At 40.8% G+C, this 18,452-nt stretch overlaps 1 protein-coding gene across 1 annotated transcript in view; it reads right to left on the reverse strand.

Annotated features, from left to right (window-relative positions):
• Positions 1 to 18,452, reverse strand: part of dlgap2a (discs, large (Drosophila) homolog-associated protein 2a) — a 146,653-nt gene that overhangs the window by 26,652 nt on the left and 101,549 nt on the right. The window contains exons 6-7 of the mRNA XM_036542016.1: positions 12,915 to 13,065; positions 9,716 to 9,935 (exon numbers count right to left, since the gene is read on the reverse strand). Coding sequence (XP_036397909.1) covers positions 9,716 to 9,935; positions 12,915 to 13,065 — 371 coding nt within the window. The remainder of the gene's footprint in view (positions 1 to 9,715; positions 9,936 to 12,914; positions 13,066 to 18,452) is intronic.

Below are 18,452 nucleotides of genomic sequence, written 5' to 3' on the forward strand. Positions count from 1 at the left end.
TGTGTGTGTGAGTGTGTGTGTGTGTGTGTGTGTGTGTGTGTGTGTGTGTGTGTGTGTGTGTGTGTGGGTGTGTGTGTGTATGTGTGTGTGTGTGGGTGTGTGTGTGTGTGTGTGTGTGTGTGTGGGTGTGTGTGTGTGTGTGTGTGTGTGTGTGTGTGTGTGTGTGTGGGTGTGTGTGTGTGGGTGTGTGTGTGTGTGTGTGTGTGGGTGTGTGTGTGTGTGTGTGTGTGTGAGTGTGTGTGTGTGTGTGTGTGTGTGTGTGTGTGTGTGTGTGTGTGTGTGGGTGTGGGTGTGTGTGTGTGTGTGTGTGTGTGGGTGTGTGTGTGTGTGTGTGTGTGTGTGTGTGTGTGTGTGTGTGTGTGTGTGTGTGTGGGTGGGGGTGGGGGTGGGGGGGCGGGGCAGAGTTGAGAGTGGGGATAACTAGTTAGCATTGCACCACACAGTCAAGGGTTCAGCAGAGGACAGTAAAGGACAGTCACGACTGATGGTCATCATATCATCTATCTTCCCTGGTGCAAAACTAACATCATCATGTCCATCAGCACTGGGGACCAGCAATTCTTGATGAACATAGGGCAGCAGTGTAGCATAGTGGTAAGGAACAGGGCTTGTAACAGAAAGGCTGCTGCTTTGATTTCGCACCTGGGCACTGCTGCTGTACCCTTGGGCAAGGTACTCAATCAACATCCATCTGTATAAATGGATTACATGTAAAAACTGTAGTCTATGTAAGTCACTCTGGATAAGACCATCTGCTAAATGATAATAATGTGATGCAATGTAATGTAACACAAATCACCCGAGACACCCTTTGTCGTTCCAGTCATCCCATTCAGTGGGTCATTCAGGTAAGAAGTTCCCAGTAAGCAGTTGATTCTTATGTACAGTTTCTACACCGTTAGTGTTGTGCCATACATCATATGCACCAGCCGGAAGCTACCCAGACACGGCATTATTAGATAATGAATCCCACCTGTCTTGCCTTGATAAAAACAGTTGCCAAGCAACACTCCTCAAATCCTCTACCTCAAATGGAGACCCTAGGAATCTATTGTCATAGATGTGAATCACACATTCTGTTCATACTCTCTAAGGGGATGACTCCAGGCCATCCCTTCTCACACAGTTGACAAACTCATGGGCACTGACAAGGTCTTTGTCTCTCAAAGCACTTAGTATCAATTGCAAGTTCCAGAATCTGGATCAAACATCAAGTAGAACTGTGGGAATTCTTTCGTTTCAGGCATGCACAGCCCTCTGGCTTTTGATTTGTGGGCAGTGTTCTAATTGTATGTTTTAGCAGTCTAATACACTTTTCTGTGCTTCTGTTTTCCATCTACGGGATTGCTGAGACTGCCATTCATACAGTAGCAAGCTCTTGTTGTCCAAGCAAACCATTGTCCAAGCTGGCTCCCTGATCTGAATGGATTCTCCACAGAAACCAACAGATTCGGAAAAAGTCATTTGATGGCCACTGAGCAAAATCCCATGCTGACTGTTTTTTTCCATGGAAATTTATGCACTGCCTTGCTGTCACAAGGATGAAAACAAGGATGTCCACAGCTAAGTCATACATGTGCCTTCCTCCTTAAGGGAATCTAACACAACAAGCTGGATCTATTTCCTGCCCAAGTGGTAATCTCTCATCAACCTGAGCAGCTGCTGTTTCAACAGACAGATTACACCTGGTGATGTTACAGTGAAGCTTCAAGAACCCCGTAATGAACATAGCTTTGGGGAGTGTCAATCATGGACGCATATGAGCTAATCAAAGATTTTGCTGTCACTATGAACACACTATGATGAGACTGAATCTGTGAGTCACCAATGGCATGTGGTAACTCTGCCCGCTTTGTTGATAATGAATCCTCAGTCTCCCATGACCTTCCTTTTTTCCCCATCATGAGGATTTCCTGCAGTTTTGGACGATGTTGATGGTTCTCCAGATAGGTTTGTTCTTGCATTGACGGGCTCGCAAATGATGAAGACCCAAGTGTGGTAGCTTTTTTTGCTACCATACTTACCACTACCACTTACCATACAACTAACCCCTTCTGAGGAACAGGCTGCCAATACACCTATCACCTCATCAGATAATCTGAAGACCAACACCGTCCTGTCTAATGGTGCTGAAAGGATCTGGGTGTCATTTAAGATTCATAAGATATCCTGTACCAGTATTTATCAAGCATCTGAGGATTACTCCTAAGAGTCCTGCTAAAAGCACTTATAGGGGTAAAGAAAGTCCTGCCTGAGAGTAGGCTATGGGATTATTTATGATGCTTCCTACTCCTACTCTCTGCTGGGAGTAAGACCCCGTCCTATGTGTATATCAGTTCATTTTTACTATGTTTTACTATGTGAAGTGCTTCGTAGCATGTCATGCTACAAAAGAATGGTAGTGATGAAATTTTTGAGTTTGTCCCATATATTGAGAAAATGTCCAATAAATGCACCTGTTGAAAGCAGTAGTGTTGTCATAGTGCTGCAATCTGTGAACATTATCAAATGTTCAGAAATGGGAATAAATTCCAGAAAATGATCATAGATGGGTTCCATTCTTTGTCAACTTGAAAGCAACAAAAATATTTATTCGAAATTGTTTTGGTTAATAATCAGGCAAATAACATGTTTGTCAAGAGTGTTGTTTTATCTCTTCATTATCGTTAATATTTCCTTAATTCCCAATTTCCTTTGAGAATAATAGGCTGGAAATCCCACATATGCCAAAGTGAGTCTGCAGCACACATATATTGTGCATAATTTTCCAAGCTGTTATTATGCAGCTTGTTTTTTCAGGCCTGTGGCCATATTTATTTGTGGATGACATGAAACGTCCTCTTTCAACAAGTCTCCATAGATTTTACATGCCCTATAGATGACATAATTGATATGTTAAATATTGTTTTTGTTATGAATAGGTTTCATACATTACTATATGTTGCTAAAAAGACTGAAATGCAACATGAATGTTTGGCATGTCGCTAGCTGTCGTGCTCGAGATGTTCAGCTGCAAGAGTTTAGGGGAATGGAGTCACCAGCTGTGGCTTTTGGGGGTATCCCTTATAGACTGTGTTCAAATAAAAGCTTTTTCTCCGTTGCTAAGAAACACAAACTTTTATTTCAGCAATAAGTGCTGATGCTCCCTCTGTAGATGGAGTGACAACAACTCTTGGGAGGTCAGCGGCAAATAAAACACCCCCTTTATCTAACTGATACCTTTTTAATAGCCCTGTGTTGTCAAATGTATTCAAACCATATTTCATCTACCGGAAAATGCATGGACAATGCCTCAGTGTAGCCGCCTGTCAGCATCTCCTGATGGGTTCGGACAGCTCCTGAGGACTCCTGAATACTGTGCAAGAAAGTAGTATTTTTAAGTCTTAATAATAAAAAAAAAAAATACTCTTTGCTCTTAGGAATAACAGTAGGACCACATTGACGTCACTCTCAGAATTTTCAAGCACTTAGGACCTATTTCTGACTCCAAGACACTTAATGAATACAGGCCCAGAGCTGCCTCTTCACTTCTTAAATTCTTCCAAGAACATTGTGTATGGTTCAGTTAGCAGGTGGCATCCCACGTGAGGCTGAACTAAACTTCTCACAGCTGAGAGCGTGTGCTGCTCCATTCCTTGTGCCAGGGACATACTGTACATGAAGGTGAAGCTAAAAGGAGCAGATTGCATTTGACTGAGGGCACCAGCGTGCCTCTGTTCATCTGGTTCCTGATCCCAGGACCCCTGGGGAAGCTGGCCCTGCCCTGACATGTTGTCCAGCCCACATGAGCCGGCCAGGTGCAAAGGCCGCATCTCTGGGGAATCTCTAGCTTTCTGCTGGCATGATAAAAACATTGTGATGGTTTAGTGTTGGTTGCATGTGTTACTATTATCCTTAAGCGCATTATTAATTTCGCTATTGAGGCGGTGGAGCTTAGAAAAAAAGGAAACACAGCATCATATATTCTCCTAATAAACGGAGTGAACAGAAAAACCCAAGAGCAACGGAAGCCACATGGCAGTAATACAACACGACACACATTTAGACTCAGGCTTCAGTAGAAAAATATCAATAATCAACATTCCTAGTACAGCACAGAGCAACACACAGTGTATGCAGGACTCTCAGTCCAGAGACAGGGTTTCTGAAAAATAATAAGTCTAAAATTTGTTTAACAGAGTGCTATGCTCTGTACTTAATAATGCAAACAATGGTGGGCTCACTACACGACAGCCCAAAATCAAAACTATGCACAGTGATATGGTTTTGAGGTTCACAAATGACTAAAATACAAAATGAGCATGGCTATCATGGTTACCATTTGTCAGCGCTAATACATGTTGCCTACAGCCAGTCTCATTTATCTGCTGTGCATTTCACCTCACTGTTGCCAACAGCTATCTCAGTGGATCTTGCCAGGGTGACCTTGCCTTACCACTAGAAAGGGCCAAATTATGGCATGACAAATCCATCACATTAAACATATGCCATGATGTTAAACATTATGTCATAATTACATACACGTCATGAATAATCTGTGTACCTGCCAATCTTCTACGATATGTATAGAGGAGTCTCTATGCGTGTGCGCGCGTGTATATGTGTGTGTGTGTGTGTGTGTGTGTGTGTGTGTATGCATCACACAGGAGGGCAGTGGTGGTGGTATCTGTTCAGTTTTAATTAAGCTGCATTGCTCCCAGAATGATCTTGAAAAGCACTAGATGGGTTGCTATGTGCTTTCAGCAAAAAAAGGTGCTGATGGATCTCAAAAAGTCACCAGGTTTAGCAACCAAGTTGGCAACACTGACATAACAGAGAAACTGACACTGTCATCAGTGAGACATCAGTGAGAAATTGTCTTAACCCCTCAACCACCAAATTACAAGCAGGCTTAGTGATTATCAGCAGCTTATCTCAGCAGGGCAACACAGGTTCCATTACACATAAATAAATATGAATATGGGCTCTTATCAATATTCAGAGGTAAAGCTGTACAGAGACACCCATTACCAGTTTTTTTTTCTTGCACAGCTATGCCAGAACAATGAATAGATTAATATCTCAATTAGTTCGAAGGGATTGCACTCGGCTTGTTAATGTCAATACATAATGTTAACTCATGCAATTAATTTTAAAATAATGCATTGTCAAAATGTTAACAAGCTAGCCTGCAGTCTCTCAGTAAAAATAGGCTGAATTAAATGATACGCTCTAGTGTAGTTTCATTTATTTTATGAGACCACCAAGAATGTAAAGCTAACCATTTGCCATGATATATGTACTTTTTTCACAGTGTTTCAAAGTGAACATGATTTATTTTAAGACATGAATGACTTGTTTTCAAGACCTATTTTCAAGAAAAGGTCTGGCAGTGTGTATTGCGATTCCAACAACACCACATTGATTTGGGGAAGTGATTTACCTTTTGTAATGTATTTGTAATGAAAAATATGAGAGTACGAGTGATTAGTCAGTAGTCTGTCTTCAGGAGTGTCACATGAATGAACAGGAGAAAAGCATTCTGGCTAATACAGTGTTATTACTACATAGGAACTTGCACCATAAGTAATTTACTTTATTAAAAGTTAAAAGATACAAATGAAAAATAATCTGAAGTGAATTTTGTGTTGAAGCACCCTCCAGTAATATTCTAGTGCTACATTGTTCAGGTCAATTGACAGCCCTAATGGTCACAAATATATGATTTGTGAGTTATTTTTTTTTTTCTGCTACAATCAAAACCACTTCACTGATGCAGCTTGAAAGAAAATCTGTGTTGTTGGTCATTCATGATCCACCTGGCAGTAGTCTATATGATGACCAGAGGAACAACGACTGCTCAGTAATTTATCACACCTTTTCTCACACCTGTTTATTGTAGGATTCCCGTTTTATAATCCATGCAAGTTTAGGTCAGATTCCACCAGCATACCCATGAGACTACTGAGAATCACCCATTTTTAAAACTCAATGTGAAGGCCAATGTCTTCACAATACGTTATACGGGTGGATTCACAGGCTTTGTCAAAATCACTTGCAAAAATCGGCATTTCTTTAAAAATACACAAACCAAATGTGAAACAGACACTGCCTTCAGAACCAAATCACACACACAGAACCTTCTAAGACATTAATATTCTGATGATACTGTGCTTAACAAAAATGTGATCAATCTTATCTGACAAATATCTGAGGCATGAGGTAGCGAGTTGTCATGCATAAATATGAGGGTTCTACTTTAATGTAAGGTGCACTGTGAGGTAGAATGTGTGGGGTGAGAACAACTCTGTTTCATCTTGAAGTCAAGGAGCCATTATTAAACAATAACTGCCAGGCCTCCACCAGCACTGTATTGCAGCCCATGCCATCACGCCTCCACAACACTAACCACTGGCACAAAGCAACACGGATTGCGTGTCTCTCTGAGTCTGTGGTAGACTCTCCGCCTACCATTGTGCCAGAACAAGCTGAACCATGACTCACGCCCGAATTCCACCTCGTGGTAATTTACTTTTAGCCAGTGTTTGTGGCTAACCCTGGTGGCTATTCAACGCCCACATGCCAACACATGCACGCCAGACCCTAGATACACGCTTTTATCCTGAAAGGCATTTTACTGTACGGGTACTTATCTGGACATACCATCACTCCAGGTTTCAGGTGTCTTTGCTGCAGAATCAGAGACAGGACTTTGTAGATACTGGAAGTGATGCTGGGGGCAGGAAGGGGGTGGGTTAGGGGTAAGGTGAGGGTGTCCCTGGCAGTTGTCAGTTACAAGGACAACCCAGTTAAATGTACTGGGACTCTTGACTTTATGTTGTCTTCCAGTATCCTGAACATTGACATTTCCACACTCAGTATCCTAATGGCCCTTACCCTACCCTACCTTGTGGCAGTTGTGGTATGTTAAATTGTTCCAGTTTGTGCCCTGCTTTCTCTCTGGCCTTTTCTATCCATGTTCAGAGGTTCAGAAATGTAGCCATAACACAGCCATTCAATATGAACCATTCAAATTTAAAGGGTGTGCTGTAAATACACAAGTAAGTGAGATGAGTATTTCCAAGTTTGGTGGATTGGTTGCTGGGAAATGATGTGAAATAAATATTTTTTTCCTGAGCCAAAATATTTTTTTTGCATTTGTAATGCCTCTCATGTCAGCGTTGAGAAATGGTTGCTTATTATAATATCTCTCAGTAATTACTTGAATGTCCTTTGATCCTGAAGGTCTTTTGTGTTGCGGGGCTTACACTCATTTTTACAGAAATTGATTTTCTCTTAGTCACAAAGATTCCTCACACTTGAATTCTTCTCTGATAAGCACACTCTCATCTGACGCTCACTCCAAACATATGGCGTGAGCTGAGTATATCTGTCTGTGCAGACCAATCTGATGAGCCTTCTAGCGTTAAAATTTTAGTTTTAGAGTTTTTTTCCTTCTAAGACATACCAAATATCTAAGAATTTATGTATCAGGGTTGACATTAAACCACCCAGCCCAGGCAACAATGATATTTGCAATAGTGACCACCTAACACTCAGTGAGATTACCAGTCAGGGAAGAAGATATGTTGATCTACTTCATTCAGGAACACGCTGGAAGAAACTCCCCAGCTAAGGGGTGTTGGCTTTTTTTGTGAGCTCTTTTCAGATGTTCAGTTTTTACTTCTGTACATCTGTTGCCTGGCTGATCCCACATAGCTTATCATTTGAACTTTCTTTTCATTCTTTTGCCAATTTCACTACTACTACTGTGCATAACTGCACATTTCTCCTCCAAGATCACAACGTTGACCATCTGTTCCTCTGCTTTTGTGGGATGGATAAGTGAAAGTGGTTTAAGGATTTAACCAAACTGAAACATCACTTGGGTTAAGGGCAAAAACAAAATAACAGCTCCCGAGGGCGAATTTGTTTCATCTGTAGCCCACAGTCTGGCGGAAATGAAGACTCAAGTGAACAAAAAGCTACACTGGAAGTGAACAAACACAGCAAGGACCTCATTCTCCATCAACAGAATATAGTAGCTGTAACAAAATAACTCATCTGAGGCAACAAAACACATGACCTGCACTTGGATTCTGATTGAAGGATCTCACCAATATTGCCCATTTGGGGCGCTACATTTTTTGTCATATCAGAGCAAGTTGACATATTGCACTACACATTATTGGAGGCAGTGACTGCTGGCAATGACTGCCACAGAAATTGCCATTGTATCATGACCTTAGCAATGCACATTCACACTACACTTTTGTGAACAACAAAGCTACACAAACTAGCAAACATAATGATGTAAGCTTTGCAAATTTGTACCAAAATATATAATATAGTGCTTTTAAAACACAAACGCTGTGTGGGGCAGGACAATGTTCTAATTAAACATGTAATCCATGTATATTTGCATAAATTGATAAATACTTTCAGTGGTTAAACACTGGATGTTTTGTGTGTATGATCATCAAATGCAAATGATGATCATCCAAAAACGTATTCAGAGCTTTTCGTTTGACAAGTAATTACAGCAATTATGTGCCCTTTTGAATGACACCAAACCATTGTGTTCTGACAAAATTTAATGCAACTCAAAGTAAGAAGACATTTTATGTAATTGCAGACTGGTTCCCACTAACTTATTACTTCAAGTACTGCAGTTAATGTAATCAGCAACTATCTTACTTTGATGCATGGTAACTTATCATAAGTTCAAAACAATATTGTGCAATTCTTGTCTTTTATGTTGTAACTACATTAATCTAGACAAAGATGACAGAGTATTTCTCTTTTCAGACCAATAAAGCTTTTCAGTCTCCTCTGGAATGAAGCAGCCCCTCAGTGAGGGTCACAAAATTTTGTATGCCCCACCCCCATTTTAGAATTGCTGATTTTACCATCCACCCCAGTCACTGGTGTACCTCCACATCTCTGGGAAAGCCCAAAACTCAGCATGGACACTCCCTCTGGAACACCAGCCTAACACTACAACACTACAAGACTATAACGATTGCCATAACATAGCCAGCCCAACACTCCAACAGTACAGGACTGTAACACTATAACACAGTCAGCCCAACAATACAACATTACAAGACTATAACATTATTACACGGCCAGCCCAACACTACAACATTACAAGGATTATAACACTGTAATATTACAACATTGTAGCTACATCATTATAACACTACCAGCCCCGCGCTACTACACTACAAGACTATAACGCTTGAACACTATAATGCTACTAGTCCAACACTACAAGATTATAACACTTGAACAGTACCAGCACTAAAACTACAACGCTATGGGCCTAAAAAATTCCCCCCCTAATCCCTCTCTGTAGCTCCCTCCACACTTTTCATTCCTGAGCTGAACTAAGCGCATTTCCCACGTGCTCAGAACAGCACTCAGTCATCTTCGATCGCACAGCATGCGACGGTTCTGTGGGGCCGCTCACTTTGACCTGCTTTCTCTCAGGATCCCACAGCAGGAGTCTAACTGGGGTCCAGGGAGGTTCAGAGATCATGCAACGCACCTCAAAGCAGACTCAAAACACAGGGGAGAAACAGACAAAGCTTCAAGAGAATAAAAAAGATCTTAAAAAAAGATGCACATTCACTCGACCAGAAGGAAGCCCCCAAACTATATGTGGAGACATTAGGTGTGCATGCAGGTGAGAGGGTGCATGTTTGAAGCCCTTTTATAAAAAAGATGCCGTTACCTGTCGTGGATCTGATGGTGGAGGTGACGGTGGAGGAAGTCATGGAGGGTATGCAGTCGTCGTCCTGGGAGTACCCAGCCTGGATCGCCCGCAGGTAGCTGTGACTCCGTGTGCGGAAGCAGCCGGGCAGGTCCAAAGCGTCCATGGCCTGCGATTCAACCTCGCTGAAAACGGACTCGCAAACCGACTCAAACTGCCCGTTGATCTCAGTCTCGCTCACCTGTGAGGGAAAAAAAAACAGGAAGGGTAGTCCTTAAATTTTTCCATTCCCCTTCCTCTGTCTCAAGACTGCTGAAAATGAAAGTGCATTTGCAGAATGGAGATCTAAGTCTGCCCACTTCCTAAGAATAATTCTGTAGTTTAAAGAAAATGGTGAATTGCTGTCAGAGGAATTATGTCTATTATTGAAAGCTAACAGAAGAGAAGCACTGTTCTTGATGTACTACACTAAGCTTGTCTTCTCCATCTACGCTTGTTCAGGAGCACTGTAGAGGCAGATGTAATCCTTCAATACACTCACACGCAATCAACAGATGTTTTTTGCACACTACAAATCCCACAATGCTCCACAGCTGTGTGAACGCAGACTGGAGGATAGAGGCACTGTCTTCATCCAATTGACTTGCAGGCACATCACTAGCCACTAGAGGGTGCCACAGAGGCAGGAGGAGGGACCCTGACTGATGAAAAGCATCCTACCCCAAGACAATGAGGCCAATTATGTAACACCACAACAGACTCCTGATCATTGTCGGCAGACGACGCAGCTCACATTCAAACCCGCGCCTAAGCTGCAGGACACAGCCTGTTTGAATTATTTTATTTATTTGGTATGTGAAATAACTTTATAACATTAACATTAATAACTTCCCTGGACTTAATTTTGCAGTTTTACTACATACAAGCTGATAAAAAGATGTGATAAAAGAACTAATTTTATATGGGTTAATAGCTGTCTGCAGAACGACACCATTTCATTTATGAAGGTAGTATGCTGAAACAGTGGAATCTTTGAGTCTCATCTGTATATAAATAAAAGATGAGTGCATATCTTTTATAAATGTAGTGGCTGAAATTATTCTGATCTATGCACCTCTCTTTTCAACCTACAGGCTTAAATAAGAGTGCAGTCACCTTCAGTTTAACCCAGCACACCCACTACTGATCATTTTGCATGCACTGTAAATGCACCCACTGCCACGAACATTACTCAGCAACCACTACTGAGGACCACAGAATAACAAAAATGTGGTACTACAAAACCAAATCAATTATAACCAATTCTTTATTCATTTCTTGTCTCATTTATGATCTTTAATCATACCTTTATTTATTCATTTATTTGCATGCACGTCGTGACGTGCATCTCCTTATTGATATGTGCGCCTGTTTTCGAGTCATCAGCCAATTAGATTATCTTTCAAATGAGGACTTTAAATCTCAGCGGAACTGCATCTGTTTGCCAACTCATAATGTCACTCTTTCTTCTAAACAAAGCCAAGATAAATCTCTGGCGATGATGCTTCCAAAATTCTATGGACACAAGGCAACAGCAATGGCAGATACACATTGTTCTTTTTCTTTTCTTAAATTGTTCATCTCTGTCTCTGAGTCTGAGTCATATGCAAGCATCTATCAAAGAGCATCAAAGACAGACAATAATTTCACAATAAACCCGAACAGAGTATAAAAAAAAAAAAATTATGTAGATGAGCGTTAGCATAACGACCTCATCTCATTTCCAGTCTCCATGTTGCCTTACTATTCAAGCCTGCTTCCACACAGACAACTGAGTGTACTTAAAGTGTACTTAAAAAAGTCCAAACACTCCCCCTTCTCTCTGTATGAAAAGTGAGAATGTAGGGGTTGGGTGAGAGGCAGCTGACCTCAAAGTCACAGACGATGGGTCTGACTATTTTTATTACAGCAACAGCAACGAATAACAGTAAGACTTTTTGTAAGCACACACATTTTTGTGCTTTGAGAAGCATGTAAGTTGTTCACTTATCACTTATAGAGATTGATAGCTATCCTATCACAGTTTCCTTAAACCTAACAACACAAGTGAGGTACAGAAACATAGTAATAACAAGCATAAAAAGCATAATAAATAACTTAACTGTTTTTCATTGAGTGATTCCTGTACAGTATCATTGCATTTATAGTTAAACATCTGACTGCTACAATAAATAACCCTGACGTAAGAATAAAAAATATGATTAATGGTACATTTTAATCATTACAATACATACACTCATACACCCTCTGAAGTATTTTGAGCATACATTAAATAAAGGAATGGTTAAAAATCCACATGTAAAAATACAGAGTATGTGATGGCCAACGCTTCTTGAAAGCTAGTTGTGGGATAACTACAAAGGAGAGATCTGTTGACATTTGAGAATAATTCACCTCACAGCCTTGTTTATATAGGATTCCCACATTAAAATACTAACCATTCTGTACTTTCACGCTCAAATATATTGTAAATTTGGTGATTTCTGCAGTCAGTTGTGATCTGGTAAGAAACTACTGACTTCATTATCATTCCAGTGCCATATATGCTGGAGCGAAAATGTCTGCCAATGAGAATCACTTAGCTAATTAAATTAGCACACCTATGTAGACCTCATGTTGCAATCGCAATTGCAGTGAAAGTCTAGAGAGAAAGCCAAACCAACATACCTAGTTTTAAACAACACATTTTTGTAGGCAAAAATAAAGCTGATAAATAGGGTATAAATATTCCCAATTTCCATTTAATCCCATTTTTAGAGCAACGGTCTCCCACTTCACTTTATTGCACAGTCGATGTCTGAGTATTACACAATGTTAAGTAAAGGACCGAAAGCGAGCCATTATTTCTAAATGAGGAGCCTCGTCTTCTTCTCCTTTAATGATTAATAATTATCGCCACTGTGCATCCTAGCTTCACGGCATATTCTGTATCCATGGAACAGTGAGTCAGCCCAGTGTGCAGCACATTGAAATATCAGCCTGAAATGTCAATATTCAACTTTTGAGTTACAAGCCCTGCTCCTTAGCTCCTTAACATTACCGTCTCTGTGCTGCTGTACTGTTCTTCCCATGAGCACCTGCTGACCGTAGATCAGTGTCAGGGCACTGTGACGTCTGTCCGAAGAGAACGGCCATCTCCCGTCCCCCTGCAGAACGAGGTCTTTGTGCGGGGTGCACTCACCTGGCTCACACAGCTGGCCTGACTCAGAGTGCTGACCGCTCGCATGTAGCTCTGGTTTCGGGAGCGGAACTTGGGAGAGTTGTAGTTAGCTGCTGGGTCCAAGATGACGCTGGGGTGCAAGTCTCTGGTGGCTTGCAAATGGGAACTCTGACTGAACAGAAAGAGAGAGAGTGACATGGATGAGGTCCATCTGTCTCTGTGCGGAAAACAAATGGCTGTTCCAGCAAATCGAGATAAAGTGAAGTTACAATGGGCTATGACAGTAGCCTATTGTACCACCAAACAAATATCACAAAGGGAAACATTTAAAACATTAATAGTGCTTCTTCTTCAAACATCAGTTGTACTGGGGCAAAACTACACCCAACTCGAACACATTACACAGACCTGGAAGTTATACAGTCACAATAGCAGAAGCAACACAGCTTCAGCAAGGGTATCAATGGGCACATGAGCTACAAAATGAGGCTTTTCTTAATATCCTTTCCCTTGGGGAAGGGATTCTTCAAGGAAGAAAATCTTTGCAGTGTTCAACGAGGTTCTAAAAATGGCAATTCGATTTGCTACAGAGCCAAGGCATGCAATCAATGCCCAGTAATGAGGGACAATGCAAATAAGAGGCTAGTTAGCAAAACATTGCTAAGGGGGCACAAACAAGTTCAATATTAAGAGTTACTCCGGGGAGACTGATGGATAAAGTCGCCTCCAAAACGCAGCAGGAATTTGGTGCCGGAATAATCCAGTTCAAATAATGAGACAATGATACATAAAGATCCCTTACAATTGAAATAACAAACTGAAGAGCAAGCATGTTTTTAGACTAAGAAATCAGGTTAAAAAAAGAATACTTTTCTACTATTTTCTGTTGATCTGAGTAGCCAGTGTGATGCCAGTGTGATTACGTGTTGCATCCTCACCAGGCCAGGTGTTTAGACAATAGGAGGTCATAGAGAGAATGGGTTCGTCAGCAGAAAAACCTGCAGAAAATAATAAACGAACTGAAGCGACTGCACTATTGCTCTGGCTATGGGAGGATGACATAACTTTCTGTAGTGGATGCAAAGCATAATGTCTGAGCTTTGCAACATGGATATTATTCACATGAGCCTCTATGGGCTTAACATTCAGTGTTTGACTCAGAGAAGAAGCGTTTCAGACTGACGTATGATATTTTACTTGCTGTTCACAAAAGACAGAGAAAGTGCTCATTTGAAACAAAACTCACAAGTGTGCACACAGCCATATGTTATTTCACAGTCCTGCGATGTCCCCGACAGGGCAACAACAAAGAATAAGAAAGAAGCAAGCGCGGGCCGTTTTGCTCCAAAATCTGGGCCTTTTATTTTTTATTTTTTTATTAAAGCACAAAGACCAACATTTCAGCACACAAGTCCCAACAGCGAGGTGATGTCAGGTGCTTGTGTCATTAATACAGCAGGACTTGTTCTGAAATGTTGGTGTTTATATTAAGAGGCTAATATAGGACAAACTTCTGTCTTGTTTTCTGAAAGTTGACCAATTACTGCCTTGTTAAGGTTGGGTGTGGTACCTCTTATTTGTTTCATTAATAGTACACACCAAAGAATACAGAAAAATAGGCAGTTTGCTACACTGAAAACTGCAGAAGGGGTCACTACCATCAATATTTGATTTCTTTTAGTGCAGTGCTGTTAGATCAGACACACTATGCAAAACTGCTAATGACAATACTCCTACTAACAAGGAGCTTACCACAGGACCGAGCAAACATGGTAAAACACAGTGAGTTACTAAGAAGTGCTTATGCCCTTCATCAGCTTATTTCACTGTTCTCATCTGATGCATTGCGTTTTTTAACATGCTATATACTGTGGAAATATTTGCAGACGTGGTCATTTTCACATATTATGTATATATTATTGTGGGCAACTCACCAGACCGCTCAGATGCCAGATAGTAGCTACGTAATTACCACAGTAGCTTGTAAGATAATTTTGTACGGTAACTGCATGCTTGCCAGTGTATTTGAACAAAAACATCACTTTTGTGTTGCACTAACAACATACTTTATTTGAAATATATTGGGTGTTACCACACAGGACAAAGTAACAAGCACTTTCCTCTGATCTGCACCTCCAAGCCAGAATCAGCCACTTTACTGGCATTCATCTACGGATCTACATCCTATTATGTGAAACGAAGTGCACGCATTTTCAAATGAACCGACAGGGTGAAATGAAACTGAAACATTAGACGTCTATATTAAAGGGATTTATTGGGCTTTTCCTCAGGCTGCTTATACAGGGGTATACTGTTATCAACGGGAAAGCGTTACCGCTTCTTTTAGCTGCTTTTCTTAACATTTCCCTGCAAATGGGGCAGCTTGCACCTAATACTGGCTTTAGTAAATTCAACAGCATACTTAACAGACCCATTTACATAATCTCTTAGAAACTATGCTGACCCTCTGCTACTGGTTAACAAATCCTAAAAACATCTTTAAGCCATAACAGCCGTTTTTTTAAACCTATGAAATCCTCTAGTAGATCAGGTCTGTGCTGCATTTTTAGCATGTTCTGTGGTGTTGAGGTAAGGATAAGCAGAAATGCTTACGGGATTATGTGGAAATGTTGCGGAAGTTGCCTTTAAATACCAATTACTTGATTTGATGGGGGACTTTTCCAGCATGTGGGACAAAACATCAGTGGTGAAGGTGTCAACGTTGCTCTCTGGCTCTTTTCCAAGCCCACAGCACTGTCGCAGAATGGAGGGGGAGGTGTGTGCGTCTGTGTGTGTTGAGGTGAGGTGGCGCTTGTATTTACCTTAAATCTGCTGCGAAATTGGAGATGAAGCTAGTCACATCGCCGTTCTTTCTTTCCAAGTGCCACAAGCTATGAAAAGAAAGGCAGAGACATGTGGTGTTACAGGACCCACGGGGGTGAGAGAGGGTGGGTCAGCTCATGCCCCTTCTACCCCCTGATGTGATCCAAAGGGTGTTTTGGTTGTTCCAGAAATACATACAATGACTCCAGCATTTGTCTTTTTTTTAAGTGTGTGTACCACTCAGACTGGGTCTATGTCTCTGCGTATGTTCAAACCAGACTCTTCTGAAGGTAGGTTTTACATTTTGAGTTGAATTTTCAGTAAGGTAAGGGCTCAAGTGTGTATATCTATTTTCAGGAACAATCCAAAGTATACTTGAAACAATGAACTGCAGAGAAGAACTAAACATTTGTAACTTTGTTAAGGTGTTAATAAAGAAACTGTCACAAACTGGCAAAAAGCACATAGTATGTATAATTGATGAGCTTGTGTTAGGCAATGGAGTGAACATGAAGCGTGATATTATGGCTATAACAATGTTGAATAAATCCATTATACCATTAAATGACTTCTGCAACAATATATAGACTAAAATCCACACCATAAAGTCATTGACTGGTTAAAATATATTGCTGATGTGGCACAAAAACAATGTAGAATCAAGATGTTTTTAAACCACTATAAACACAATGTACAGTAGTTTTCAGGTAGACCCAAAGGTATGCATTGTCATTAGGGAAAAACAGTCAACAGTGTGTGTTTCAGTCCCTTTTTGAAACATTTTCTTGTGGAATATTGAAACATGACCTTACAGCTTTCTGCTCACTTGCCAACAGCTGCAGGTAACAATATACACAGCACAAGAACCAACATTCACAATATTTCTCCTCTCCTGTTTGACACTGTATTATATGCTGATCAAGCTAAAGGAAGGCATTCCTATAAAAGGGCTTCTTTATCAGTTTTAGTTCAGTACATTTGCTTTGCCTGTCTCTCCAACAGTTGTTAAGGCAGTCCATGGTGGCCAGCACTGAACTGAAAGATGAAGGAAATCACACATTACCACTCTATCTTCCTCTCCGGCTTGCTGTGGAAAGGCTCAAATGAATTCTTCTGGATTTTAACAATAGCACACAAACACAAAGCCATTGTGTTGATTTCCACCTACGTGGGGAGCGAGAGAAGTCATGTTTCACAGCGCAAAACCTGCTGATAATGCTGAGGTTTGAAAGAAAAATAAATTTTTTTAAGGACAAGAAAATGGGACTCCACAAAGAGACAATTTACACTCAGAGCGCATGCAAGATGAAGCTCAGTTGCGCTCTTGGAGAATGTATCTATTAGGTTGTGACAATGAAGTCTGTCAAAACGTAGCTCTCAGAATTCAAGGCACAGACATCTTAATTATGCAAAAAACATTCCTTTTTTTTGCTGGCTCAGCATAAGGCTGTGAGTGTTTTTCATCAACAATGTGATGCATTGTTTATCCCCAGCCAAAGGGAAGCATGGCTGTGCTAGGGAAATCCGGGTCCAAGAGATACTTGCTTGCCTGGTCAAGCCACATTACAGCTCCTGGCATCCACCACCTTCAGATTACTACATTAAGAGCAAATGAAAGCTACCAAAAGGAACTCAGTGCTGCCTTCCTGGTGAACCATATTTTTAATTTTAATGTTTTCCTCTGCAAACATACAGTATGTGCAAAATCTACCCAGTAAGATGGGGAGCTAACGCATGTGTAACAGTACATTCCAGCCTTTTTGGTTTGTTGTAATGGTGCTGTGGGGGGAAAAGTGGAGTGGAAAACCAGGCTTCATTTCCCAGCTCCAGGGGGTAAGCTCTTCACCTCTTCAAAATACCCCGCTCTCTAGGACACTATTACTAGCTATTATTATATGGTGCAAAGGATAGGTCATTCTTTTCTAGCCTGCAAAAAAGCAGTACATCTGCATGATGAGATGAGAACGCCATTCTACTTCGTTTAATCATTGTTCAATTGTTTATTGTAGTGCTCTACACCTTCGCTTTTTCAACTTTGCGATTGAGAAAACTCAGACTCACCCTGCCCTCAATACCTTTCTGTACATTATGTGCTCATTATATGTGCTTTTCTTCACTTGTCTTGTGAACACCAACAGACAGTTCACCTCCTCCATATTTTTATCCTATACAATGTCAGTATTGTTTTATATTTAGGCTATTCTCTCCTTTGTGTTCAGCTCTGTCTTTGTCAGGCAAAGTTAAAGTCAAACCACACACCTCAAGGTTTGGGGCTATAGGTGTGGCCATCAGGGTCATTCTCCACTATATTCTTCCTCATTTTGTCTCCAGCATTTGATTTTATTTTTTTTCCTTTTTATTCAGGCTTATATATGTCTGACTTTATGCAGAATGCCTTCCTTTGCAAAGACTACATACATTATCCTAAACATCCATTATGACACCACACAAAAGTTTCACCTTGAATACTGTCAGTTCCTCAGCCTTCATACATTGGAATGTAAGGTGTCTGAACCAGGCAGTGAGTGAAACAGTGTCTTTGTATATTGTCAGACGTAAAAGGCAAATGTCATATTCTCTCTGGAAAACCTGAATACCAGCGATGTCCTGAATACCAGTCAAGGATAGGCTCAGGATACAGCAGATGTTGAATTCTACATTAAATTTTGTGCCATATCTGAAGGTTTAGGAATTATGATAAAAAGAGACATACAGTTCTTGATGTCACTGTCAGTG

Source organism: Megalops cyprinoides, chromosome 12 (genome assembly GCF_013368585.1).
Source record: "Megalops cyprinoides isolate fMegCyp1 chromosome 12, fMegCyp1.pri, whole genome shotgun sequence".
NCBI classification, from domain to species: domain Eukaryota; kingdom Metazoa; phylum Chordata; class Actinopteri; order Elopiformes; family Megalopidae; genus Megalops; species Megalops cyprinoides.